This window comes from Helobdella robusta, assembly GCF_000326865.2.
Source record: "Helobdella robusta unplaced genomic scaffold HELROscaffold_63, whole genome shotgun sequence".
NCBI classification, from domain to species: Eukaryota; Metazoa; Annelida; class Clitellata; order Rhynchobdellida; family Glossiphoniidae; genus Helobdella; species Helobdella robusta.
In genome coordinates, this window is record NW_008705353.1 from 791611 (window position 1) to 815012 (window position 23402).

At 32.1% G+C, this 23402-nt stretch overlaps 5 protein-coding genes across 5 annotated transcripts; 2 read left to right on the forward strand and 3 right to left on the reverse strand.

The window, feature by feature from the left end:
* Nucleotides 1–1650: 1650 nt before the first annotated feature.
* Nucleotides 1651–2723, reverse strand: HELRODRAFT_180659 (hypothetical protein; the record flags this gene model as incomplete). The annotated part of the gene is made up of 4 exons (XM_009029950.1): nucleotides 1651–1799; nucleotides 1921–2094; nucleotides 2200–2385; nucleotides 2495–2723. 4 exons carry the CDS (start codon nucleotides 2721–2723, stop codon nucleotides 1651–1653), a joined length of 738 nt encoding a protein of 245 aa, XP_009028198.1.
* Nucleotides 2724–3629: 906 nt separating this feature from the next.
* HELRODRAFT_180660 (hypothetical protein) lies at nucleotides 3630–7405 on the forward strand (the record flags this gene model as incomplete). The annotated part of the gene is made up of 5 exons (XM_009029951.1): nucleotides 3630–3713; nucleotides 3959–4150; nucleotides 4798–4885; nucleotides 5688–5746; nucleotides 7244–7405. 5 exons carry the CDS (start codon nucleotides 3630–3632, stop codon nucleotides 7403–7405), a joined length of 585 nt encoding a protein of 194 aa, XP_009028199.1.
* Nucleotides 7406–8558: 1153 nt separating this feature from the next.
* HELRODRAFT_146503 (hypothetical protein) lies at nucleotides 8559–9174 on the reverse strand (the record flags this gene model as incomplete). The annotated part of the gene is made up of 3 exons (XM_009029952.1): nucleotides 8559–8711; nucleotides 8860–9026; nucleotides 9123–9174. Coding segments are annotated over 3 exons (372 nt in total), but the record flags the coding sequence as incomplete, so codon positions are not given.
* A 4597-nt stretch (nucleotides 9175–13771) lies between these two features.
* On the reverse strand, nucleotides 13772–17399 carry HELRODRAFT_88197 (hypothetical protein; the record flags this gene model as incomplete). The annotated part of the gene is made up of 9 exons (XM_009029862.1): nucleotides 13772–14019; nucleotides 14188–14326; nucleotides 14451–14619; nucleotides 14780–14966; nucleotides 15142–15192; nucleotides 15517–15940; nucleotides 16585–16622; nucleotides 16718–16892; nucleotides 17046–17399. The coding sequence occupies 9 exons, from the start codon at nucleotides 17397–17399 to the stop codon at nucleotides 13772–13774; spliced, it is 1785 nt and encodes a 594-aa protein (XP_009028110.1).
* Nucleotides 17400–18289: 890 nt separating this feature from the next.
* On the forward strand, nucleotides 18290–23221 carry HELRODRAFT_193969 (hypothetical protein; the record flags this gene model as incomplete). The annotated part of the gene is made up of 9 exons (XM_009029953.1): nucleotides 18290–18304; nucleotides 19575–19673; nucleotides 19842–19938; nucleotides 20230–20387; nucleotides 20521–20655; nucleotides 20789–21241; nucleotides 21415–21501; nucleotides 21744–22961; nucleotides 22988–23221. The coding sequence occupies 8 exons, from the start codon at nucleotides 18290–18292 to the stop codon at nucleotides 22032–22034; spliced, it is 1335 nt and encodes a 444-aa protein (XP_009028201.1). The 3' UTR covers nucleotides 22035–22961; nucleotides 22988–23221.
* Nucleotides 23222–23402: the final 181 nt, after the last annotated feature.

A 23402-nucleotide genomic window follows, 5' to 3' on the forward strand; every position in this document is an offset into this window, starting at 1 on the left:
ATATCGTATACAGTTTAAAAACATAATTTTAAGCAGAGTGAAAGATGGATGGATGGATGTTTGAATGAATGAGTGAGTGAAAGAATTTATGAATAATGTATATAAGAACAAATATAACTTATCTATCAGGATCATTATCATCAACGCCAAAATATCATCATCACAACTCTCATACCTGACGACGTCAAGTCAATATTCCACTGCAACAAAACGACATTCCGACCAATGTACGGGTACCCATGTATGTTCATTCATTCATTCGTTTGTTTGTATAAATAGATGACTGCAATTTCGTTGAATGCAAAATAACGAAGCTTAATAATATTAAAAATAATAACTTTTTGTAATGATTCAGACCATATGACAAAAGAAAATTGAATAGGAAATAAAATCAGTGTCAAATACGAAATCTTAAGAAACTATTTCTCGCATTAACACAAACACACCAACCAACGATTCGAACAATCAACCAGCACACTAATCAATCAATCAATTAATCAATCACATTTTAAATGTTAAAGGTTATAACTGGCAGCATTATCTTGGTGCGCCAGAATTTTACTTTCCAACTCGAGAATGATCACAGTCGTCGTCGTCATCATTAATGATTGTGATGCGGGTCGAGTGAATCATGACGGAGGTAATAATTAAATAATGAATCATTCGTACTGAAATTATTTTCAACTCTCGCAGCAATTATTATAAATATTTTCAGCACAAACGGCATAAAGGGGTTTCCCAAAAAAATCTTTAACAATCTTCAAATACACACCAATACTAAAATGCGGATTGCATCATATCGTTAATCATCGGAAAGAAAAACTGCAATACTGGCGCACGGATACATCCATGCAGACACGTACAGGCACACGCACACAAACTCCAAAACCAAGTTAACAAGACAATAAAAGAAATTAAGAGTAAACTCATGCAGATAACCGATGCAATTGAACTACATGCAACGACATACCATCGCTTGCTCATTTGTCCATCTGCAGAGCTTTATATATAACATCATCATTATGTGGCATCCCGGCCACCAGCATAAACAGTATTATCATATTTCATATTAGGCAGGGAACGTTATTTCAAATTTACAACAACAGTTCAATGAGAGTTAAGTAGCACACGCAGGCACCTCATGTTAAATCGTTAGGCATACATATATACATACTGTGCATACTGTACACATGTATATGTGTAGGTAGTGCAACTGAGTAGAGTTAAGTAAGAATAATTGACATGTACCTTCCTTCATAATTAAATCACAAGAACAAAAAAATGAATGAACAAACCAGATAACCGATGATAGAATGAATGAATGAACAAAGGAGCAAATAAATGAACAGATGAATGAACAAATGAACAAAAGAACAATTGAAAGAATGAAACCGTGGTAGGTATCAAAAGCCGAGATTGAAGTGGAAGGAACAGTAGAACTGCTGAAAATTCAAATTGCAACAACAAAAAATTAAATAACAGAAATTTCCCATATAACTTAAAGTTAGTCAACCTGAAGGACGCATACACACCCACGAACATTCAAACGCATAAGAACACTCAAAGATGCACACACGTACAACCTGATACATATATATATATATATATAACATATTGATCGTTATATAAATATCATATGTCCTAATTTTGTTATATCTTAGAAATTTTTTCATAAGCAACTCGGGGGTTGTTTTTTGTGATCTCCTTCTGTCCTTGTTCTTTGTAGTCGAAGGTGCATGCGTGCGTGTCCGAGTATCGATGCAGTCCACAGAATAAACCACCACAACGGCAACCAAATCCTGCCAAACGATATCATTTCAAAATTAATTTCAAACAATATAAAATCCTCTTTTATTGCAAGCAGTATCAACTTGGATGTCTTAATATTACAAGAGTCAGATTATACTAGATGCATCTAACCTGTTAGTCCCACTTTCTTCTTACAAATATTACATTTGTTTCTTTTTGTCTCGTTACTTTTTCTTGCTGAAGTTTCGCTGCCAACTGCTTCACTGCAGACAGCATTCAACGACCTAGTATCATTGATGTCCAACGTTTTGATCTGGTCATTTACTTTCTCTTCACTTTTACTTCCTGAAATGGAAAAATTAAAAAAAATTGAAGTAAGCCAAATTATTAAATACACTTTTGATAAACATCAAGACAAAAAAGGTTTGTGAGCACACAATCAGCAACAACCTTCAATCACTCCACTGGAGTGATTTTCTTTCTTAATGTCACTTAGGCTAGATGTTGAACATGCATGTTGTTGATGCTGTGATGATGATGATGTTGATCCAATATCATTATCGATACCACTATCTCCTGTATAACTGGATACCACATTGAAAAAATTGGATGCTGCTCCAGTTTCCTGCATTTGATCTGAAAAAAATAATACAGTGCATCTTCAAGATATTATTATAACAATCAACTTTGAATTTGATCCCAACATATACATTCATCAAGCATAGATAATATCAAAATGACTGACCTGTAGTATTCAATGGGGTTTCATCGCCAGGATGATTCGAGGAGGAAGATGAAGAAGTTGGATGGTTGTTAGTAGCACCAGCAGATTGTGTGTCTTGGAACTGAAGACTTTTTCTGAGTTTATTTTTGAAGCACAGTGAACAAAGTCCGTCATTTGATGAACTACCATAGAATCCACATCCAGCTTTACACAAGTTTGACATTCCTTGGTTGCTCTCATTACCCTCCATTTTTTGTTATTGTTCTTTTCAATTCAATAGTGAAAACAAGTATTACAACAATAGTGGCACTATTTTATTTAATTAATACAATAATACTGGTTACGTGGATGAACTTCTTAGATTTGTCGCTGGTTGATATTCTTCTTAATTTGAACTTATAGAAAGAAATGTAAATTAATATGTTGATGTTCTTTCTTCTTTTTTACCAATGACAGTTCCTGAGTTCTATGAAAGAAGAAACTATAATTAAATAAATAAATCATAATTTTACGAAGCGTAGTAATATGAATGTTTCATGAGTAGCACGCAATTCAAAGTATGCCAACTCCTAAAATAACAAATAAAATTTTAAAGTTCGAATCGAAAGTCAATAACTTCAAATTTTTACCTCTGAACGAATTATCCTCGGTCTGGAATGAGAACAGATTCTACAAAAATTCGAATATGGAGCTCCCAGAGTGACAATTTTCGTCAAACAAGTTGAAAAATTTTCGAACGTGGATGTTCCTAAATAAAATCTGCCTAATTTGGACCGTCCGAACTAAACAAAAAAAATAGCTGATTAATGCTTTAAACACAGAATGATAATATAATGATTCTTTATGTTCACAAGTTAAGCACTCGTAAGTAGATTGCGGTGTTTGTTAACAAAGAAATCTTAATTTGGCTGTTGCGCAAATTAAGGGTAATTTTATTTTGTGAACATGTTCTTGCAATTTACGTAAACTTTAACTTCTTTCCTCTTAATTATCTAGGGTGCCAGTTAGGAGCATGGATATATATTATATATATATATATATTATATCCATGGTTAGGAGTTAATATAGTTTTTTTTGTCGTCAAACTTTTTTAATTCATCTCTCCTACAAAAGCAAGCCTGAACTAATCCCTAATTTTGAAAACTGCGTGCCTGACATGACGTCGTCCATGTTCATGGAAATAATTTTACCTAACCCTACAATGCCCGAACCGACCTGTGTTCGCTTATCCTCACCCCGGGTAGGCCAAGGTTACCAACCATCCTCCTCTTTTTAACAGGGTTGTCCTCCCACCTTTGTTAAATTTTGCTAAAAGTCCTCCCTTCACATAATTTTTATTCAAATGTAAAACATAACCGTTCTTTTAAATTTGTATAACGCACTATTATAAGTATTCCATGTCTATATGAAGTATAGTTTGAACATTTACCAGCATTCTCTTGGATGAATTTAAAAAAAATTCCAGATTGGGATGAAATTTTTCAGACAATACCTTACTTAAAAACTGTTGATATCATTATTGATGATTCGAAACGCATTATTCAATATTCAAATTCAAGAAAATTTTTGATTGGAAATCAAAATGAGATTATTTTAAATGAAAAGTTTATAAATTTCAAATGGGTTAAATATTTTGAAAAGTTGAATAATTGTGAAAAAAAATCAGAATTTCTCAAGGTGTGTCAATTTCTTTTCAATTCCACCTCATAATTCCTCAGTTGAAAGAATTTTCAGTTTAATTGATGCTTAATGGACAGATGAAAGAAATCGGCTATCAGTTGATTCAATCAAAAATATAATTTTAACCAAATACAATTTTAATCTGAGTTGTAATGATTTTTATAGCGAAATTGTTAACACAAATTTTTTGAAACAAGTTTCAAAAACAGAGAAATATAACGCCTAATTTTTTTATTGATTTTCCATTTGGTTTTTGTTTGATTTCATTATCACAAAATTCCAAGTATTTCTATGTCGATACAAATTTGTCCTTCCCTGAGGTGTGACTGATTTGGTAATCCTAACCCCGGGGCACTGTCGCCACTAGATCCTGCCACCTTGCACTAATTAACAAAAACGGAGAATTAAATAATATATTTCATCAACATTAAATAACAAATCAATGTGAGACAGACATTAATCTTCTTCTTGACTTGCATTGGTGATATTTTTCTTTCACAATTAACTACAAATGTAACAACACACATACGAATATATATATATATATATATATATACACACACAAGTATATATATATATATATATACATATATATGATATATACACTCACAGATAAATAAACTGCGTTTCACATACGGCGGCAGGCATTACCTAAGAGGTTATTGAAGGAAGGAAGAAACGCTTGCACAGCCCTGTTTGATACATTACAGAGATTCATGCGAATGCTTGCACGTATGCTCAAACAAGCTTGCGTACCCAGGAACATCAATTCAGACAATTTAAGTAAAGATACATATTCACACACCTATAAAACATACCCATAAATTTATTGTTTATTGTCTTGAATTAACTATAAACTGACAATTAAACCTTTATGAAACATAAAATTTGTAGTTGAAACAACTGAAAAAACATAAAATGAAACAACTGAAAGAGAAATTATAGAAACGGCTGACGATAAAAAACGAAAAGACAGTTTGAATTTTTTGCAGGAGTATGAGGCAACTAACTTTCTTTCTCGTTGTCAATTGTTCAAACATGATTGAATGATCTGATACACAAACAAAAATGTATAAATAAATAAATGAATCGAAAGAAGACAAAGAATATAATATGATTGAGGAATGATTGACATGTGTGAATGAACTGAAAAGAAGAGGAATTATTAAGAATATAAAACCATTCAAATACACATTGGCAATAGTAACAACATCGTCGCGTCATCCTTCATTCAAAGATTAATTAAAGTGGAAAGTAAAGCATTCAACGTCAAATTTTTCATAATAGTTATTGCTCTCCACATGTAAAATGAAATCGTGCAACAACCGAAACATACCAAACACATGCACCCAGTTAAACAAACTCCAAGTTACAAGCCGAAGGGATGGTTGAGCCAGCCAGAACTGAACATCAGCTTCTAAGAATCATCACAATAGATGAACGAAAACTGAAACATCAAACGCTGAACACTTTCGCTAATTATTTCATGATCGTAATAACTATTATAATAATTAACGTTCAAACCATTTATTAGCTCCCATTGAAACTCCACGTTCAACAAAAACTCAACCAACAAAACATGAAGAACAGAATGTAAGGGAATAAATGGACTAAACGTCAAAGAGAATCCAGAGAATTTAAAAAATAGCGCGATAGCCACTTGAAAAGTTTAATCAGGGAAACACTCAGAACACAGGACAAGAAATTTAGCCTACTTTTTATTACACAACAAGTCACACGCCCTCCTCAACTTATCTCACCACTAACTCCAAACTCAACTAAATAGTCATACTCAACTAAAAACACACACGATGAATGAAAATTCGGAAGGAGAAACGTTAAAAAACCTAAATACAACCAGTAAATGAAATATTGGTACACAGCTGCTGTTAATATTTTCATTTTATGGATAAAATCATGCAACCAAATAAAAAAAATCAGTGAAATGTGTATAACCCCGCGCACAAACATACAAAGACATATAAACACCCACAAACTTAAATATTAATATAACAAAATACTATTTTTAAAAACATTTAAAAAGATTGATGTATATGAATAAATGCCAAAGAGAGTAGAAAAGATTTTAACATCATAATTTCAGATTGTCATGTCGTAAGTGTATAGAATAGAAAATGAGTTTGACGAGACACACTGATACGAAAATATTAAATCTGTCTTTTTTGAAATGCGGGGATTGCAAACTGAAACAAATAATAAAACTATGTTGGTGTAGTCAATCAAACAATCAATCAGTCAATCGACCAACCAACCAACTAATCACTAAACCAACCAACCAACCAACTAATCACTAAATCAACCAACCAACCAACCAACCAACCAACCAATCAATCAATCAATCAATCAACCAACTAATCACTAAACCAACCAATCAATCAATCAGCCAACCGACTAATCACTCAATTACCTGAATATTCAACATTGTTGTTGGTTGGATTAAGAAGCAATGAATTTGAACACAAGAACAAAATTGTCCACAGTCTAATCTACAGACTTGTTCATATGAAAAACAAACGAACGAATGAATAAACGAACGAACAGATAAACTAACATCATGAATACAAGAAAATTAATTAGTTAAATGTTACATCTCAAGATGTACCTATATAATTACAGTGAAAGTACTGAATGACAAATAATTATATGTACATACATATATATATATATATATACATATATATATATATATATATATATATATATATATATAATTAACTATGATTAACTCGTCACCTATTTGTAAAAACAATATTACATTAAGAATAAAATTAGCAATATTAACATGAGATCAGACGGTGAAACGCAGCCATCGTGAATGGCGATTATTTGAAACCCCGCTTCCCATAAAAACGTTTCAACCAACCAAAAATCTTGCCAGATAAATGAGAACTAAAAGAAAAAGATGGAGAACGAACAAGGGACTGCAACACAGGACCATTTTCAATCACATTTGCAAAAAATAACGATTTATAATTGAACTATCATGCTGGTTTGTTACTAAAAGTGACATTAACATTGGCAAATTAAAAAACTGAAAACATTAGAAACAAATGATGATGTACACAACAGACAAGAAAAATTTGCAGACAAATCAAATACAATTCCTACATAAGGACTACAGTGACTGATGTTTATTGCATGGGAGCCAGCAAGTGGAAAATAGTTAGCAGCAACAATGAGCTGGAAATAATATGCTGGCCAGTCAATCCAATTAGTAATCTTCAGATATGATGATTGATTGTTAATGTTCAGATTGAATGAAATTAAAAAATGTAAATGAATTGATGCATGCATTAAATGTTTGTGCATGAATGCTTTTGTGAATGAATAGCTAATTGGCTTACCTACAAAGTACACCAACGAGAAATGGGAAAAGATGATGAAAAAAGAGCCCCATACATGCACGAATTAAATGATTGAGACACATCAACAACACAATTTCCATTGAATTTGTACCCTACCAGCGTAAAAACTAACAACTTCTAACAGTTTTTATCTTGTGTTGATGATGATATATTTATATAACATACATACATATAACATATACAAATTATTGAGTTTAAGAGTACAATCATTGAGGTGTATTGTCGTTGGTAATAAAACTTCCTACATCAACATCATTGCAAGAAGCACTTGCACGGGATGCACCAACACTGACATCAACATCATTAATGTCAATAGTATTGTTAAAATTATCGTCAGTGTAGCAGTGATAATTATTATTATTACTATTAGCATTTATTGTATTAGTAGTAGTAGTAGAAGTAGTGGTAGAAGTAGTAGCAGCAGCGGCAGTACACAGAGCAATTGACATGTTGTCACTGTGATGGTCTACAGATGTGCCAACAACATCAAAGAGGCTAGTTGTTGTTGTTGTTGTACCTTGGATGTTGTTTTTAGTATTGATATTATCAGTATTTTTAGCAATGTTCATGTCGTTCGCATTGTTAGCATTAGCATTTTTTTTACTGGAATTACTGAAAGCATTGTCGTCGATTGTGTTAATATTAGTTATGTTAGTGATACTAGAAGAGTTGATAATTTTATTGTTGACATTTAAATTATCAATCTCAACAATTGCACTGACAATAGTTGTAAAATTAGCATTGTTCTCAGAAGTAATTACTATAGTATCAACGGAGCTCATAGTAGTATTTGTGGTAGAACTGGTAGTGGTGGATGTAATCAAGCCCCCGGAACTGACAACGACAAGAACAGTACTTCTGCATGATGGTGTCGTCGCATTATTACTGACATTATTCTCCAAGATCACATTGGCAGATGCACTGCTGATCATTGCTTTGCTTGCTGCAGCAGCTGCTGACTCAGATGACGACGACAGTGACGTAGTTGTCACTGCAGCTGCTGGACTTGCATTATTTAATAGGCTCTTGAAGAGTTGTGAGTTTAAGAAACGAGGGTAGGAATCTCGTTGCATGAGAGTAAAAATTTGAAGTTGTGCATCATCAAATATCTCCTTCGTCGGGTTCACCATCTGTGCATTTATCACCTCCCGCACTCGTGAGTCCAAACTGACCTGGCAATGTGGTGGCAGTGATATAAAAGATAAATCAAAAATTTTTTACTTTCCTATTTAAAATATATCCAAATCAATATTTTATAACTTTTTTCTTTAAAATCTAAAATGACTTGTTCAAAATTTTAAAATTTGAATTTCCACAAACTTCTTTAGGTGACAGAATGGATATGTAATCTTCGTATATTATTCGTGCCTTCTCTTCTCTCGTTCGACAATCTTTAACTTTTCTATAATCTTCTATGGCAAGCCAAAACAACATATTTTCTTCACTGTACTCTGATTTTAAATAACCCCTAAAAACCTGCCTTCCAGCTACAAAATGAGTATTCCAAAATTTAATTTTTGTTCCAAATAAGTTGCATTGATATTAAAATAATGATTGATTAGAAATAAAATACAGTTGCTAACTGTGACTCCGCATTATCCTCTCGAATGAAGATCGCCATCCTTCCAATTCATCCAAAGGCAGTCTATCATATTATTTTAATTTACACCAAATAGTCATTTTATAGAAATAATAATTGTATAACTTCTAAAATAGATTTTGATATCACTAACGATAAGTTAGGCGTTTCAGAATGCTTTTTGGTTTGTTGAGTAGAAGACTGCTGGGCATTTTTTTGAGAATATGTGACAGATCTCCTTGTTGGTAACCTAAAAAAAACAATTTCCTCCAATTAACAGTTTACAAATGTAATGCCTTTTAGCCTAAATCGTGCATGTGAATAATGATGAAGATATAACAAATCTAAAAAACACAAAGGACGAAATTAAAAAATGTTTGAAGTTTTAAAAATGTCCTAAGCAAAATTACAAGTGTAAGTAAACACTGAAAAAGATTTTTAAAAGGAAAAGAAAAATTATGAATACCTAGAGCAGCTGGAACACCAATGAAAACAGCACGTGCTGGTCATATGATTTCTTCTGGATAGATCGGGGGATGGGATTTGATCCTGAGTGGTTAGTTCTGCAGTGAGATGCAAGCCTCCCACATGCGATGAATCTATCTCCATCAATGAAATTGAACAATGAGAAGCCATTCTGTACTTTTTTTTAAATCAAAATAATCCTAAATTATTGAATCTGTATTTATTTTATAAAAATATAGAGGAATTACTTTGAAAGACATTATCACAAAAAAATTGAAACAGTCTTTCGTTAACAATCGTTTAATTTAATCTTAAAAAAAACACTCAACCACCTAATGGCCTAACTCTCTCTCTCTCTTTCTCTCTCTCTTTAACTCATGCTAAAAATGATTCGCTTTGCTTAATTGAATCAATAGCAGCTTTTATTATAATATTCTTAATTAATAAATATTTATTGTTGCTCTTACACTTTGCATGGCTTAGCCTTACTTTAATTTAGTGTTGGTCTTATTTCATTTTATAGTGCACTAGGCCACTCTGTTTGCATCTTAAAATAAAATACAAACTTTAAGATTACTGATCAAATATATTATTATGTTTGACAGTATTGTACGAGAAGTTTGATCACATCATTTATAAATGCTCATTCACAAAGAATAAACTTGAAGTTTGATTATTAATAAATAAAATCTTAATAAGATAATAACTTTCATCTTAATTTAATTAGAAAAGTAAAAACTAAAATATAAAGAAAAACATAAACAGCTTATCAATAATTAATTATTAATGTATGTATATGAATCAATAACATTAAGAATAATTAAACAAAAATTTTAATAGATATAAAATTTATAAATAAATAACCTTTTAGTCTTAGTTTTATTAATCAATGACAAAATAATAACAAAATCCAAAATCCTTTAAACAAACATTGAAGTTCAAAATAAGAATGCAGTAATTAGTAATTTGGACATAAGTTGAAATTATTATTCAATTCAATTGATTGTTGATTCCATTTTTAATTGGATTTAATTAATTCAATTCAATTTGAGACTAAATTAGTTTTAGTTAATAAGTTAACAGAATTTTTTAAAATCTACTAAACTTTAATTTTAATAGCTTAACTTTTTAAACTAAGTTACTATAAATTACTGAACAGCTATACCAACTCAAATCAAAGTCAGTCTCAAACTAAACTTGTCAACCTATAAGTTTGAAATGTTGAACAGCTATTAATTAAGAAGTTAGTTAGTTATTTATGATTATATTAGTTAATTAAGTTAAGCTGCTTCCACCATTCATGAACCATGATCATGATGGGATGATCATTTCACCTCTTTATCTTTCACTTTCAAGTTTCATTGGATGTTTTAATTATAATTTAAATTTTAAAATAAAGAGATGACAAACGCCAACAATAAAAGGGTAGAAGAACGAACGCTCGAGGAAACAAAATTAATCAATCTTCTCGCTTCAATTGTAACTTGTAAGCCATAAATAAAAATTAATTAAATCACTTGTCAACAGAAAAATCAACAATGGATACAACAAAAATGAAGGAAGCCGCCATTCTTGTTTTCATTCTAGTACCCACACCCTACCCTCTCTTGTATTCTTTTTAATTTTATTTCGCCGATATTTGTGTATATTTATTTTGAACAAGCTTGCAAACAATTCTCTTCTCCAGCCATCTTGCTTGCACAGCAAACGTCTGCCTCCTTGCATCAACTACATGCTTATCATAATCTATGCAAAATTCCGCATGTGCTCGCCATCTTTAAAAAGAGATGTAACAGCAATTAGGACGCATATCAAATATCAGAAAATTTGCATCCTACTAACGGATTTAAGCACCACAATCACCAGTCTGGGGTGTAAATTTAAAGACCAAGAGCTTTAAAAATGTTCAACATTTTTTAATCTAAATGCTCTATTACTATTCCTTTTATTATCTTACATGATTCTTAAACAGATAATTAAAAGAGGAAATTACTATAGATAATCCGACGGGGGCAGTTTTTTGTCACATCATGCGGAAGAAAAGAATAGAAAATCTAACAACTACCGGAAAAACTGCAGGGAAAAAAGATTGCGGTCAACCACGAATAACATTCGTGAAGTAATAGTATCACTTGTTGAATATCACCGCTTTTCAACTACTGCCAAGTGTTAAAGATGGGTTTTGTGGAGGTCGATGGTCGCCAATGTCCTGAACGAAAAAGGCACAAGAAAGAAGATTCTAAAACTCTTAATGTTTCTCATAGTTTTTTCTAACATAACGTAACATAAACCGAAAATAAAGAGGCGTGAACTGACGTTCTTATGCCCCCGCAAATGAAAAGCTTTTATTGTAATTGATTTTATTGTAACTCGCCCTACCATGGTCTTCCTGATTCTACACTCTATCCTTAATAATAATAACAATAATAATAACAGTAACAATGTGCTGTGATGCACGTGTGTGCATTGAGTCAGGTTATAGTAGTAACGTGACTGTAACAGCTTTAAATTATTCATCCAATAATTGAATCTATACAGTTTTTTTAAATATTCAAATCTTTTGCATCAATTGAAACCTGGGATAAAGTTATTCTAATTGTTGGCTATACGATTTGTAAAAAACTTTTTTCGGCAGTTTTCTTTTTTTTACTTTTTCCATTTGTAATCTTTTATTATGTCCTCTTGTTCTTGGGTCAAACATGAATATCGGTTCATTGTGTCAGTTTATCACATCTGTACCACTTGCAAGTTTGTACATCTGAATTAGATCACCTCTGGTTCTTCCTTTTTTCTAACGTTGTTAAACCAATCATATTTAATCTGTGATGGTATAATAAGTTTTTTAGTTTACACATTTTGGTTACTCTTTTCTGAACTTCTAACTTTTTTATGTCTCCGTTAGATATGGATTTCAGACTGTAGCCGCATACCCCAGGTGCAGTTTTACCAGAGATGTATAAAGCAGTTTTAGTGATTTTTTGTTTAAAGTAAAGCTTTTAACTCTGCTACTCGTCTAGTTGCACGTGTCCCTTTCTTTTCTCATATATCTCCTTATCTTGTCCTCTTGCACTCCTCTTTATAAAATATTGATCTGTTCTTGGACCATCAACTTTCATCATCAATGCTTCTACCCTGAAAACTCTTCATAGCCCAAATCAGATCATCAAATACACTGATGACACTTACCTTATCATCCCATCTTCCAACACAAACACCATCCAATCAGAGCTTGAGTTCCTCATCGTCATTCATTTTGTGCTCGTTGTTCCGGCCGGTGTTATTTCAATTATTAAATTAGAAATTCATGGAATTCTTCTGATTATAATTATATTGTAAATAAATTGCTCTCTAGTATTGCTATCATCTAATTTTAAACATGAGATTAAAACGGCCAATTTAGGTTGCCTTTTCCACGGGTGCAGTGCGGATGAGCGGTGCGGTTGCGGACGTGAACCCTTCGGTTGCGGTTTGGAAAAATCTTCTCTGCTTGGGGTTCTACTCTATAGGCAGGATTTTTTAGTACCTTTTTGCTCTAGTATGGCTAATATTGTTGATGGAGTCAATCGAACTTGATATCATCGATACTTCCAAGCCTATTAGCAGCGAGTAGTTTACAAATTCAAGCTGGTCATTTGTAGGAGTCCAATTGTTTTTAAATGACGTTTTTCTCCGAGTATTTATGAAATTAATTTGTTTTTACATGGACACACTGTTCATAACATTAATTTAATTTTTTGGTAAATAAACTGAAATTATCATCTACAATAATTTACAATTAATAAAAATTACAGAAAGTAAAAGATTAATTAACGGCATCTTAAAAACTGAAAATAATAGCAGGTTGAAAGAGCAAAAAATCGGTCATTTATAACAAACACACTCATTTGATTGAGATAATATGCAATAAAACCGCAATATAATAGAAAACCATGCGTTTCACGATGTTTGCACAAAGAAACAATATCAATATAATGAATTAAATAAAATTGATTATTACAGCAAACAAATTTCAATAGTTATAAAAGCTAAATGTAACAAATGTACGACGAACGAACACGGTAACCGACAAACAGCCTTTAATAAAAAATAATTTTAAACATTGCTCCATGAGAATTAATTCATAACTCCAGATATTAAAAAAAATTACATCAACTGCTTACGATGAAATTTCAAAAATAAAATGTAAGCTCAAGGCAGCATAAATCCTCTGCCCAATCTAGCTCGGTTCCTTGGATCCGAATGGCCTAGTAGTGGCATGGATTGTAACAATTCATCCAACAACTGAAGAGGCCTGTGTAGTTGAATTTCTATCCAACATGGAGTCTCTTTGATCGTTCGACGAGGGTAGTCTAGTCCCCAGCCCTTCACGAAACTTAACTGGAAAGAACAAAGCTTTCGAAGATCGTCTACGCATATCCCTGCGGCAGCCGATAGGCCTTGAAGTAGAGTAGTTATAACAAATCAGGTTTTTTAAATATAAAACGACAACAGTTGCGACAGTTATAATGTGTAACACCATTTTATTCAGTAACCATACTGAAGGGCAAGCAAATATTAATGCTGCAAACTGCACAACAACAAAATGAACATGACATATTTCTCACTTATGGCAGGGGCGATGCCACCAACACCATGCATACCCTGTACATTGCCTGCTACAGCAGCTGCTTGGGCAGCTATTGCAGCTAAGGAGCTTGCTGTCTGCTGTTGAATTTGCATGTGGCATTGCTTCAAATCGAAGACCTTACAAACAAAACAATGATTTGTAATGAAGATTAATTAAAATTTATTTAAATTAAACTTATTATTTGTTTAAATCACAACTTTTATAGAAAGAAAGAAATAATAATTCGAGAAATTGATATACCTTGATATGAGCATCATGATAAATTTTATGGACAGCATCACCAGGTGCTCGACCATGCACCTGGTCCAAATAGAAACTGTTTGCAAAGACACTGTGGTTGCCCAGACACCTGATCCAGACATCCCCCTCCCCCTGCAAGATCAATTGAATTCCCTTTCCAATGTATAACCTGCAAATTTAAAGAATATTACATTATTATATACTATATTACATTATATTAAAAACATGAAAAACTTTTGAATCAGAAAATAAAATCTTTACAAAATTAAAATTTTTAGTTTGGAGATGGAAACTCCAATTTTGTAAAGCTACCCTAAACTAGCCCTAACCACCTTGCTCTCTCGCTAGCTTCTGTCCTGTGGACGTTGGAAAGTTTCCCTAGGCAGAACCTGTTGCAACTGGACGGGTCGGTGTAGCCATCAACAATGACTGATGGGTATATGGATGGCACCTTGAATGTCTCACCCACTTGTTGGTCCAGCTCAAAGTAAGTTATTGTTGACCAATACTCTGGGGCTGATTTCAATTCAGTTCATGAGGTTATGATGCATCTACCATCAAACTACTACTACTACTATAATCACTCGACCACCACCACTACTATTGCTAATATTGCTACTTACCAAAATAATTATCAATTATCAATCATGTCAGCATCACGGTAAACATCTTGACAATGAAGAAGACTAACGTGGCAAACTGGATAGAGGAGCTTGCAACATGCTTGAAACATGGGATGACCCTGGAGGGAAACCTGAGAGCCATCAAGATACAATAAATCATTCATAAAAGTTGAAAATTGAAAAAGTTGCAAATATTTTAATTGCGGTGTGTCAGACAATAAGAATAGGAAAGAAATTAGTAAAAATGATAAGCTATAGAATCTTTATTTTCTTCCTACTCTATAATGAAAGCACCTAACAAACAATTGAGTAAAAAAGATTAATTAAGTCAAATAATTTTTAAAATATAAATAGATAAATGTTGAAACTACAAATATTGAAACAAAATACCAAAGACCCAAAATAACATATAAGGTAAAAAATATGAGACAATCAAAACTAACAATAAGAATGTTGGTGGGCCAAAGCAGGCTGCTGTTGATGTTGTTTTTGATGTTGCTGATGTTTTTGTTGACGTTGTTGATGATGTTGGATGTTGCTGTTGTGGTCTAGGTAAGATGTTGTTGTTGTTGATGACGACGATGATGACGACGATGATGACGACGATGCAACTACTTGTGTTGATTCATTATTATTATTGTTGTTGCTGTCATTGTTGTTATTACTGCAGATGTTACTAGTGTTATTTTTATTATTATTATTATTTATGTTGTTATCATTCCAAGAATCACACCTTCCTTGGCAACAGCTGTCTAATGACGTTGCAGTTTGAATGTTATAAGCTGTCGACTCGACACTCTTCTCATCTGATTGGTTATTTGAATGTTGTGTACCGGCCCCAACTGACGAAGAAGGAGGCAAATTTTGCTGCTGCTGCTGATGATGATGAGAAGGATGATGAAGATGATGAAGATGTTGATGGTTAATGTATGATTGATGAGATGCATGTTGTTGATGGTGTAAAGACATTGGCATATTACTGAAGTTGATTATATGCGGTTGTTGCTGCTGCTGTTGTTGATGATAGAGCATTGCATGGCTGTTGTTACTGCTGTTGAGTTCGACTGGCTGCGGCACAAACCTCGAATTGTAATGTGACAACTCTGCTGCTGGTGGAATGTAGTTATAAACTTATTACATCATAGTTTACTTGGCTGAAAAAATTCATTAAAAATTATATTTCATCTAAATTACTCATTAAATAATCAAACTCTTTGAATAACAACCATTCAGATCCTATGCAAGCAGTACATGTATATTAACTAATTTTTACTTTATTGTTATTATTATTTATTTATTTATTACTAAATGAGGATGAGTAAAATGTATAAAATTCATCCAACCACTGGCATAGAATGCACTTGAAGTATTTAAGGTTCTTTCCATTTTGCATGAGGAAGCAAAATCGTTAGAAGGTGCTAGAAATGTTCAATTTCATTATTTTAAAAATCTTTCTAATATTATATTAATGAGAATTCTAAAAAAGTAAGCTGACAGAGATATGGGCATACAAACTTACAATTTGGATCTATGCTTAGTCCGCTGAGATCTAAAATGAAGAAATGAAAATAAAAATTAATGAGCGTTTATGCTCCACTTAAAATATTATCTAAATAGATAAAATAATAAAAATTATAAAGAAACCTATTCCAGGGCAGACTACTCTTTCATAATGATACGGGTTTATACAGACACTGTCTTGTTTCAAATCGAAAGCATACTGACAATATTTGATGTGCTTCAGTTCATTTTTATGAAGATCTGGCCATCTCCATATGCGGGAGTAAACAACATGGGGAAATCCTTTTCGACCAGCAACCTAAAATAATTTCCCGGTTTAGTTTTTACTCTTTAGTAGTGACAATGCAATGAATTAATTATTAATATTGATATTTAATTTCAATAAAATAAATTAAAAATAGAATTGAATAAAAAATTGTGATTTAGTAAATCTGTTTCTAATTAATAATACTTGTAGTCGGCCATCAAGAGTTCTTGGTATCGTGACACACTTGGTTGGATGTGCCCCACTCGTAGTCACTGCGGTAATCAAACTGTCCAACTCATCTCGTTTCTCTTTCAGCTTCTTCACCAAACTTTCTATGGCTCTTTTAGAGAAGGATTCACTTTCACCGCCCTGCCTGTGACACATCAAACTGTGCACGATGCTTAGACAGGCGTCCGCCGAAGTAGGGGCGGACTGCTGTGACAGTGAAGGAGATTGTTGCTGATGCTGCGGGGCTGGCTGTGGCTGTTGTTGTGGAGTGGGAACTTGTGATAATGGAGGAAGTGCATGGCTTGGCGGTGGTGATAATATCGATGTCATTTGACTAATTTTTTTCAAAAATGAAGTCAAAAAGGTAGCAAAATGAATAATTTCAATCTAATTCAAGAGTCTCTAGCCAAACGCTTAATAAATCCTAAACTAACTAAACTTAATTAAATAAAAAATTCAACATCTGGTACAACTATTAGCCAAAATATTTAAGAAATGTATTTTGTTAACCTGGCTTTACTTTTCATCAGTAGTTACGAAATTTTAGTTGTTTCTGGACAGCCCTGTGGTTTGACTTTTTCTAATGTGGCGTTGAGTCATTTGACGAACGTAACGTTCGCGACGGTTCGAACTCAGCGACGGTGAGCCTTATGCAAACGGTAGATTATGAAAAAATCCATTAAATAAATATACTTAAAGGTTTTATGAGATGAAAAATTATTTATTTGATCCTTATTTATAACATTTTAACTGTATTTAGATTAAAAAGTGCACAAAACAATAAAAAATGTTTTTTAACTCCATCATCAAATCTTCATATTAATTAATACATCAACGGTAACGAGAAAGTTAAAAAATCGCCAAAAATCCATTTATGTGTGCAAAACTGTCTACCACTTCGGGCACACTTCCAAATATTGGATTGATCGCGTCACCCATACATTTCTAAATTTGAGTCACCTTTAACGAGAAAGTTAAAGAATCGCCAAAAATCCAATTATGTGTATTTCAAAAATACTTGTATGTTATAACAGACAATTTTATCCTCTATAACACCTCATAAAACAAATTAGGATGGAACGCGTCACCTATATATCTTCAAACTGAATGCGTTTTACGCAACACTGCTCTACTTACCACGTAAAATGTTGTTCAATAAAAACACCGCTCGCGTTAGCCATCATCAGTCTTCAACAACAGTTGTTCACTCCTGCACAACGATGAAGTGCGAGTCGGTTTTTGCAGAACACCTACCTATAGATTATAGAACTGTCTTAATTTTTATTTTCCTAAATTTTACTGGCATAATTAAATAAAACTAAAGCAGGTTCAATTAAACTAATTTTTGAATGTAAAAATGAGTTAAATTAAAAGTTATGAATTGTTGTCTTGATAAAATAAACAGATAAATCATCAAAAAATGTTGGGTGCCTCATTTTACCTATAATAATGGAGTTTACGTATTTTAATTTTTAATATTGTGTTTTTTAACAAAATGTTGTACATAGTACATAGACCACAATCCAATGAATAACTTATTATGTAGTTTATTAATAACAAATATCGCTATCCTCAGTAGTTTAGTTCTAATTAGTAATAGTGATTTGAACTGGTGGTTTTTTAATAGATTTTTATAGAACCTAATATCGAGATCCTGAGCATGAAGATGTATAATTTGATAATCAATGGAAACCTTGAGTGATTGACAACGTTCGCTATCGTCGTCATAACGGCGGATAATTTTTTTCAGTCTGATTGTGATCTGATTCCTGAATGCTTGGCATAAATGTTTTTTGCGGTTTATTTTTGTTACATTACCGTGAAATAGTGCTTGGATCTTATTGGAACTATTAGAGGTGGTATTGCTATTACAAGTTACACATGCAACAAAATGTGGTTTGAACTTACACAGTAACTATCATCCAGTTATTTATAATTTTACTAATATCAGTTGGGTAAGAGAAATTTCTCTGTATTGCGTGTGTGTTTGTGTGTTTTTAAAAATGCTCTACAAAGAAATGTCAGAAAATAAATTCTTTCTTAAATTTTATTTTCTCAGTATTTTATCAACTTATCATATCTCTTCATTCTTATCACTCAAGACTGATAAATACTTAATATTTTAACATGTCTCCTCTTGTGATACTTGTTGGGTCAACATTATTACTGAGAATATTTATTTTTATCATACATAGATTGAAAAAGGGATTAGTGTTTAATCTTTAATTAAATATTCCTCATATTAGCTACAACAGTATATGTAATTTTATTGTGTTTTCTGGTTATTGAAATAGAAGTCCACTTTATTAAAAGAATTTGAATTTTCAGATTTTATTTAAATTAAAGAAACGAGCTTTCATCAATTTTAACATGGTTAATTTTTTCATTTCAAAATAGTTGTCTTAGTATTAATGAATTAATGGTGTTATACATGATGTTTTAAAATTTTAAATAATGCTTATTCATTTTTGGCAAAATAAATACGCTCTTTCACTTTACTGACAGAACCGGTCATTGAGAATTGTGGTTTCAAATGCCTCAAGTGAAGTTGTCAACAGTTTCCTGCCAATTTTGTGTCATGGAGATATCTTTGGAAGGCACCAAGTCAGACACCCTTCCATTCTCTTATTCATTGCTATTCATACATTAATATTTACATTATTTTTTAGTAATTCTAATTTTCATTGTAATGTAAATGTTTTTAAAATGAAAAACATATTATAAGAAATATTTTATTCATTAACTGAAAGCAATCAATAATCGATACAACAGCCAATATCCTTGGTACTGTTTGAATTCAAGCCTCTGTTGAAGTTAGTGGAATCACTTAAGGAAGACCTTTTGGAATGTTGTTATCCATTGCTTGCAGGTTTGAATGCCTGTCCAGTTCCATCTCCATCATTTTTTCTTCTTGATGTCATATCTTTCATCCCATCACCAATATTTTGTATTGCATGTGCAATAATTTATGTACATGTTTGTGTGTGTGTATGTGTCAGTCAGTGAAATTTTGTGTTAACAATTCTTTCAATCGTTTTATTATATTTAATAAAGCCTATTGGTGTTGTTAATTATTAGATTTTTTGATTTTTAACCAAATTTATTAATGAAAATTAACTAAGTTTAGCGTTGGTATAATTATTATTATTTTGTGTGACAGACGTAACACTCACCCAAGACATGTCAAAAGCATTTGAGAATGTTGATGTTGGCATATTGTTTGAACTTGAACAAGATGTCATTGGCTTCAAAAACAATTCTGTCCTCTTTAGGACATATGGCCTTGTGCTTAATCGAGTAGCTCCAAAGAATATCAAGGTACTTTTAAATTAGTCCAGTGTTAAGCTTGTTACTTTCATTTTGAAACATGATAAAATAAGTCGTTTTCTACAGCAGTTTAATTTAAATAAATTTTATAATCAGTAAAATTAACTGACTCCATTTCAAAAAGTTGTTGATTGTTGGGCAAACAGCGAACACCAGTGCTTTCATTTGCAGTTCATTCAGTCCATCTCTGGACCCAAGCAACTTCACATGCCTTGCACATCACCTTAAGCTGGCCGCTGTTTCTAAATTCAAATTTAAAGTTAGTGCTAAGATTCAAAATTTTTTCCCAAGAAATTGCGCACTTAATTTTTCAATATATAGCCATTCTAATCCAAATGAATTGTGTTTGAAAAAGGTGCGAGTTGAATTATAAAAAAAATTATGTGAACCAGGCTTTCAGGAGTGAGGGAAATTACTCCATACAGTTACAACATGTGCAACAACCACAACTCCAACATCAGTTGCAACCAGCGGATAAAGAACAGGAACAACATTTACAGTGTGACAACCCTCAATTGATTGGCACTTGTTGTTCACACTGTCATCTGTCGCCTGATCATTTAATCAACAACAATAATAGTGATGACGACGTCATAAATAACACTAACAATGATATTATTTATGCCAACAAAATAAACAGTAAAAATATCGACGAAGACAATCGTAATATTAACATTGTTAAGAACAATGAATACAGCAAAAATATTGATAGCAGCGGTGATGTCTATGATGTAAATAAAGATAACAGTAGGTTCTACCTCGGCCAGGACGTTTACGTGTGGGGCAGCTGCAGTTGCCCCATTGTCACCATGACAACCAACAAAAACGAAGTAATGGACGTTCTTGTAAGTGAGATATTCATCATGTCGTTCTTTTAAATGTCTTCTCGCGTTCTTCACAATACTCTAAAATTAAAATGACAATAAAAATATTGGATGATTCCTCATTTATATATAAAGACACATTTGTTTTAGTATTTTTAGTACCTAAATATTTGATTATCTTATGTAAACTAAAGCTTTCGACCGAAACAGCTGTAGGCAGGCTGGTTGTGGCAAAAGCAATAGCAGAACATCTCAAATACTGGCTCACGGATTTCAACAACGTAAGCATAATTGGCAACTTATTTGTTCAATTTTTGAAGCTGTTCGTAAGTCGTGAACATTTGCAAAATGTTAATATCAAAATGTTATTATACTATCTCACGTTTAGCATTTCGTTTCCCAAAGTAGGCGGTCGGCTAGAACCAGCTTAAGCTTTATTTTGACTGTTGTAAATGACAGTATTAAAAAGTTAAATTTCATAGAAGTTTACCTTTAAACTGTTTTTGAAATCATTCACTCGCAGGTAGAACAAATAATCATGGGTGTGATCAACTCACAAAATCACTACAATGTAGACAGCAATCTATTCTTCAACTTTCCTGTGAAAAAAATAAAAAAAGACATTAATTACAATAAGAGCAGCGGCAACATCATCGGCAGCAAAAACAATAACTACCTTCTAACTGTTGAAAACTTGACCCTTAATGAAAATATTGTTGAGTCATTGTTAAAATGTTCACAGAAAATGTGCAAAGAAAGAGATTCTGCCATTGTGGATTGCTGGCGAATAGTTCTTCCACATTCCCACTTGTAGCAGACAAATTTGGCTTAATAGACACTTTCGTAGTACACATCCACCTTTAATGGGTTTCCAGAGAAAACAAAAACTAAGAGTATTGGTGTGGAGACAAGTTCATCATAAAGATGCGTTCTCGTTTGTTTGTAGACGATCAAGGTGAAACAATAATGATGCGTTGTTGTGCATATGATGAAATGATAAGAATTATGTTGACGCTGATCCAAGTGATACATGTATTGGTACACGTTCTGTTTAATTTTGTAATTGTTTTGTTCCAACTATTTAACATGCAATAAAAATGTGACTATCAAATACGAGCCAAGCTGCATATGAGGTTAATTTTGCGCAATGGTTTGCCATTCCTAACTAGCTTAAGTTAATTCTGACATTATATTTCAAAAACTGAAAGAATTCTAGATAAATTTTCGAACATCTGAGCATAACCTCTATATACTGCCTGTTATAAATTATAAAAACTACTATTATACGACACATATGCGTATTGTAAACGTACAAACTGCTCATATTTTCCAAATAATGTATTTACAGGATGATAAAATCCCCAAAGAAATTGTTTATCTTTACGAAAGAGAGCTTATTAAATATGTAGATAAAATAAATTTAGTGAACTCAACATAAACTAAATATCAACCAAAGATGTGTATGAATAAATAAACATGTAGTGTACGTCTACGAGTATATATATTCAGCCATAATTTGTATAAGTTTCACACTTCAAAAATAAAAAATGTTTTAAAAAAAAATAAAAAATGCAAAGTTTAGTTGTATCGTCACGTCTGTAATATGCATATGATATACAGTTATAAAAAAAAAACCCAGCATTGCAGTCATTGATCAATTTGCAATTGAAATTTTCAATTTTTCATAAAACGAATTTCAGTCCATTATCAAGTTTGTTCAGTTCATAAACTAAATTTTTATGTTCAGTAAATATTCAGTAATTTTATTCAGTTTTTGCATTTTTGTTTAAATTTATAAGCAAATATATATTTAAACAAAAATGCAAAAACTGAATAAAATTACTGAACAAAATGTAAAAACTCAATTGCAAATTGAACAATGCCTGCAATGCTGTGATATTTTTAAACTGCATATATAAATATATATCAATAATGATCAACCAAACAACACAACAGAGAGAGCAATAAAAATTCTTATCCACATTCTACATTTAATTCATTCCTGATGATGGCATAAGTTGTGTCGAAACGTCGAATCAAATCACTTAACATGACCTTAGGAAATTTACAGAATTTGTTAAACTATAATGATAAAAAGTTAATGATGTATATATATATATCCATACACATATATATATATTGTATAAATTCTATCAAATTGTAGGCATTAATCAATTTAAAG